This window comes from Gavialis gangeticus, unplaced genomic scaffold (assembly GCF_001723915.1).
Source record: "Gavialis gangeticus isolate Ggan-Ray unplaced genomic scaffold, GavGan_comp1, whole genome shotgun sequence".
NCBI classification, from domain to species: Eukaryota; Metazoa; Chordata; order Crocodylia; family Gavialidae; genus Gavialis; species Gavialis gangeticus.
In genome coordinates, this window is record NW_017729024.1 from 61696739 (window position 1) to 61701991 (window position 5253).

Sequence of the window (5253 nt, forward strand, 5' to 3'; positions counted from 1 at the left end):
ACCACGAAGAGCTAAACCTTCATGAAACTAAGCTCCTGTGTGTTGCTCAGAGGCACAAGCTTCTATGATTTCTTTTGCTTGGAAATGAGCTACCACTCTTCTTGCTTCTCTGGAAGGAGGGTTGGAGGGATTGATGATAGCTTCTTTGACATTTTAGACTTTTGCTGTGTGTCAGCAATGCTTCCATTCCTATCCCTCACTGGGCAGAGCCATAAGAGCCACTGCTCTGGGTCCAGCCCTGCAAAGTGTGGCTGTGCCTGTCATCCCTTTTTTCCCCTGAAAAATATCCCCCCCCCGCCACTACCATTGTCCTTCCCAAGGTGCTGGATGCCACTGACCAGTTCCAGGCATATTGAACAGCAGAACTGGTACTTTGCATCAGTCCTTCACATTTCCCTGTCAGAGCTGCCTTCATATGATAGCTTACCTGATCAGCCTGCCTGGCCTCTGGAGACATAGAGCCTGCCCCCCAGGGTGGGTGCGCATGCTGTTGCTCATGCCCTGAGACACTGGCCAGGGCCATCTTTGAACCCTGAGCCTGCTGTTAGCCTAATGGGTCCTTGTCTTCAGTTACCTCCATGCAGTCCTCTGCTTGTTTCCCTCCCCCAGGACATCAGCATTGCCTATGGGGAGCACCTGAACCAGAAGCATCTCTACGAGCAGGCTGGGCTCATCTTTGCCCGCTGTGGTGCATGTGAGAGAGCCCTTGATGCTTTCCTGAGCAGTGGCAGCTGGCAGCAGGCTCTCTGCATGGTCTCTCAGCTCGACTATGCACCAAATAAGTTCGCCAGCCTGGTGAAGAGCATGGCAGGTGAGCAAGGGGTTGCCCATTGGGGTTTTTTGGTTCATCAAGGAATGTTCTGCCTTTCTGCTAGGAGCATCAAACTTGTTGAGTGGCAGAAGGGTAGGATTTTCAGAGGGACAAACTCTGAGGAGATCAGGGTTCAGTGCTAAGCCAAATATTCTTGAGATGTTGCACAGAACCCTTTTGGCCCATGACATCTATAGATACAGCGCAGCCTAGCTGGGGAATTCTCTGCAGTAACCAGAGCTTGGATTGGGACTCCCCCAGACTCCCCTATGTGATGGCCTCTGCAGCCTGGAGCAAAGTGTTTAGTTTGCTTCTGTCTCCAAGGCATTGTGTAGCCAGCAGGGTGTCTGGAGCATGTTGCCAAGGAAACTGATTTATGGACCTGGCTTAGGGTGAAATTCAGGACATTGCTGCTTTACCTGGTTTTGTCCATAACTGATGCATCATACATAGGCCAGTTTAAACCTGTACAGGAAAACCTTGTCAGTTCAATATAGGATAGTTCGAAGTATTGAATACTTCAAAGCTATTGACGCTTCCTAGCCAAAGGTGTGGGTTTTTGCATGCTTTACAATATGGATAATTCAAAATACAGCTACTTTGAAATTCAAAGCCATTTTCTGGCCCCGGACCAGGAAAACCTTGTTAAATACTTTGTTAATCATTAAATCGCTGTTAGTAGTAGCACATCCTCAGTCATGAGAACCAACTACAAAGTTGATTGAATGCAGCCTGCACTGGCACAAGGCCCATACTGGGCAAATATGTCGGTGGGAATCTGCCACAAAGGTTGATTAGTACACCTTTTCTAAATAAAACATAGGCTAGGGACAGACTTCAAAAATCCTGAGCCTGAATTGATTCAGTCTTGGCAGGTTAGTCTAAACTGGCTAGACTGAATCAGATGTGGGCACTGTGGCTTAGTTGGTGAACGCGCCTACCTACTAAATTGAGGATCCTGGGTTCAAATCCCAGCAGTGCCTGCTTTTAAGTGCAGGGTGCTGCACTTGGGCAGTAGGAACCAGCAGCACACTTACACAATGGGGAACTCCCTACTTGAGAGCACGGAGGCAGAAAGAGATCTTGGAGTCATTATTGACTCCAAGATGAACATGGGCCGACAATGCGAGGTCATGGTTGGCAGGGCTAACCGGACCTTGTCGTGCATCCACAGGTGCATCTCGAGTAGAGCCAAGGAGGTGATCCTCCCCCTCTACGCGACGCTGGTCAGGCCACAGCTGGAGTATTGTGTCCAGTTCTGTGCGCCCCATTTCAAGAGGGATGTGGACAACATGGAGAGGGTCCAGAGGAGGGCCACCCGCATGATCCGGGGACAACAGGGCAGACCCTACAGTGAGAGACTGCGGGACCTGAACCTATTCAGCCTCCACAAGAGAAGGCTGAGGGGGGACCTGGTGACCGTCTATAAACTCACTAGGGGGGACCAGAAGGGTTTGGGGGAGACGCTGTTTCCCCTAGCGCCCGCTGGCATAACAAGGAGTAATGGGCACAAGTTGATGGAGAGGAGGTATAGATTGGACATCCGCAAAAACTACTTCACAGTTAGGGCGGCTAGGAGCTGGAACCAACTTCCAAGGGAAGTGGTGCTGGCCCCTACCCTGGGGGTCTTTAAGAAGAGGCTGGATGCCTACCTGGCTGGACTCATTTGAGTCCTGTTTTTGTTTTGGGGTTTTTTTGTTCTCCCGCCCTGGCAGGGGGTCGGGCTAGAAGATCTACTAGGTCCCTTCCGACCCTAAATCTATGAAACTATGAAAGTTTGCAACTAGGCAGACATTCTCTCTGGACTGAGAAAATTCAATCACATGCTTCAGTGGCTCAGGCTAGAACCCAGGGGGTGCTACAGCAACCCTCTTTTCCCTTGCACAGGGCTGAGCTAAGGGGGATGTGGGCAGGTCTTGGCAGGACGCTGTGATTATGAAGGGTTCTTCCCCCATCCTTGATAACAGGCATTGCATAAACCAGTTTGTCCCAAATCAGCTAAGTCTGATACTCGTTCAGCCAGGTTTATCTCAAACCAGTTTCAGCCATTTTCAAACTGGTTTATGTGCACTGAACATCTGTTCTGTTACAGGTTTAAACCAGTTTCTGATCACTTAAACCAGTTTATGTGTAATGTCTGTCCTTACCATAGTGTCTATTGCACTCAGTCCCCGTCAGTGCTGAATGTTTTTCAAAGTTATAGTGAATCACTATGTTAAATACATTTTGACTTCCTCTTCACTACGACAGATGAGCAGTGCCTTTCTTTGCTGTTTCCAGTTATACTTATTTCTTCACTAGCCATATATATCTAGCAAACATCACTGAATGCCTGTGTAGATGAGAGGCTCTGTTGTCCCCTGTCTGAGTCCATTGCATGTGCCCAGTGTGGCCCTGCCCTGTACAAGGCACAGCCAAACCAGGCAGTCCTGTGCCTCATTCACGTAAAAATTTTTGGAGTCCTAGGAGTCATGACAGGAACATCTGGTTTCTGTTGCAAGTGGGGATGCTAATTAACACATGGAACCTTTATAGGGGGTATCTGGAAAACACACAGACACACACACACCAGTGGTGGGCTGTGGAGTCACCGTGGCTTGAAATGCTGTTGAGTCTGCCGGGGCCCAGCCCTGTGAACCATATTGTAAATCATGAGGCTTTTGGCTTTAGATTAGCATCTCGCATAGCTTGCACTTACCTGGCAGGGGGGAAATACCATGACCACTAAAGTGGCTTTCCTAGTTGTAGGAGAGAGTTGCTTTCTTGGCAGGGAGTAACACCTTGACCAAGGTAAGGTATAGTTTCCCACTTTCACTTCCAGTGGGAAGATCTTGGCTATATGCCAACTTAATGGAAATGGGAGACTCCTCCCTAGCTTGCTCCTGTGGCCATATGGCTGAGGGAAAGTGAAACGGGGGCATCCGAGCCCCAAGCGTCCAGGTTTGGGCCTGCACATAGGATGCCCATCAAAGGATTTGGAAGCATCTGAAGCCCCAGGTGGCAGTGGAGCATGCTTGATGGTGGTAGGGCCACATATGGTTCTTGAATGACTCACGGATTTGGAGTTGATTTGGCTGATTTGACTTGAGACAGGAAAACTTTTCCTTAAAAAAATAAATTAAAAAAAAAGGCTTGCAGTTCTCACTTCGGTCTTACAAGTTTGTAAGATCTGTATGCCAGTAAACTAAGACTGCTTGTACCTACATGCAAATTACTATGAGTACATTTATTTTGAAGTCAGTATTTTTGGTTCTCCTTTGTTTCAAATTAATGAGGTTTTCCTGTAATATAAAATGGGATGGTTTTTTATAAATGTATGTTCCTTGGTTCTGGTATCAAGGTCTGTTGCTTACTGCAGTTTCAACCCAGTTCTGTCCCCACTGTGCACTTCAAATGGAAGTCTGTTACTTGATCCAGTGAATTCACTCTGACTACAAAAGCCTTATACTGGTGTTTTCCCAAGTGGGAGGCAGTGGCAGCAGAGGTGTGGGCAGTTGCTTCTGAGCAGGTTGTTCTGCTTTGGCTATTCTGCATTTGAGGGTCTCTGAATTCCTGGTTGGCGTAGTGCTGGAGTTCCCTGCATCGCATTGTTTCTCCTGCTGCTCCCAACCACGCTAGGAATGTATGGGCCCAAACACCAGGCCTAGCACAAACTTTGCTGCCTGTCCTGCAGGGCAGGCGGTCTTCATCACAGAAGTAAGGCTGATGTGTGTAGATATTGACTGCCAGTGCTTCAGGGAGTGGTTGTTTCCAGCCTGTAGAGGCATGGGGATAACTCAGCCTCCAGACAGTTGGAATGTCTCATCCCTTCCTAGCTTTTAATGGAGACGTTCATGTGACACTCCTGCACTCTGAAGTTGTGAAAGGTGGATGCAAACTGGGTTCTTTCGGCCAGCCCCAAAGGGATTCCAGTTGGTGGTATGACAGGTATTTGGCTGACACTGGGCTATATAGACCCTGGGTGGGGGTCCTTTGCCTTAAACAGAGGCCTTGTTAGATAAAGTTGACAGGTAGAGTAAGTGTATGAGCTTGCAGAACAGGGTTTTCCTGCACCTTGCACTTGTTCTGGCCCTAGACTCTCCTGAATCAGTCAATTTTTTTCACTTTCTTTTAGGCAAACTTATTGAGCAGAGGCGACACGCTGAGGCAGCAGTTCTTCTTGAGCAGTACACACAGGTAATGTCCCTAGAGCTGGTCCTTTCACCCAGAACTCCTGTCACTATTGGGCTAACTCAAGGCTCATGAGAGAAGAGCCAAGGTTAAGCAGCCCTCTGGCGGCACTGGACACAGTTTATGTTGGGCTGGGCATACACCCCAACATACCCTATGTATGCCCCCTTACACAGCCACACCCTTTCACAACCCTACCACACCTCACCATACATACAGAGACACACACACACAATATAAAAGAGTGACACTTTATTTTTTTTAGTTATTAT

The 5253-nt window shown here is 48.3% G+C and overlaps 1 protein-coding gene across 3 annotated transcripts in view; it reads left to right on the top strand.

The window, feature by feature from the left end:
- IKBKAP (inhibitor of kappa light polypeptide gene enhancer in B-cells, kinase complex-associated protein) overlaps positions 1 to 5253 on the top strand; it is a 71394-nt gene that overhangs the window by 52328 nt on the left and 13813 nt on the right. For all 3 annotated transcript variants that reach the window (XM_019517165.1, XM_019517166.1, XM_019517167.1), the window contains exons 28-29: positions 610 to 811; positions 4926 to 4987. In XM_019517165.1, coding sequence (XP_019372710.1) covers positions 610 to 811; positions 4926 to 4987 — 264 coding nt within the window. The remainder of the gene's footprint in view (positions 1 to 609; positions 812 to 4925; positions 4988 to 5253) is intronic.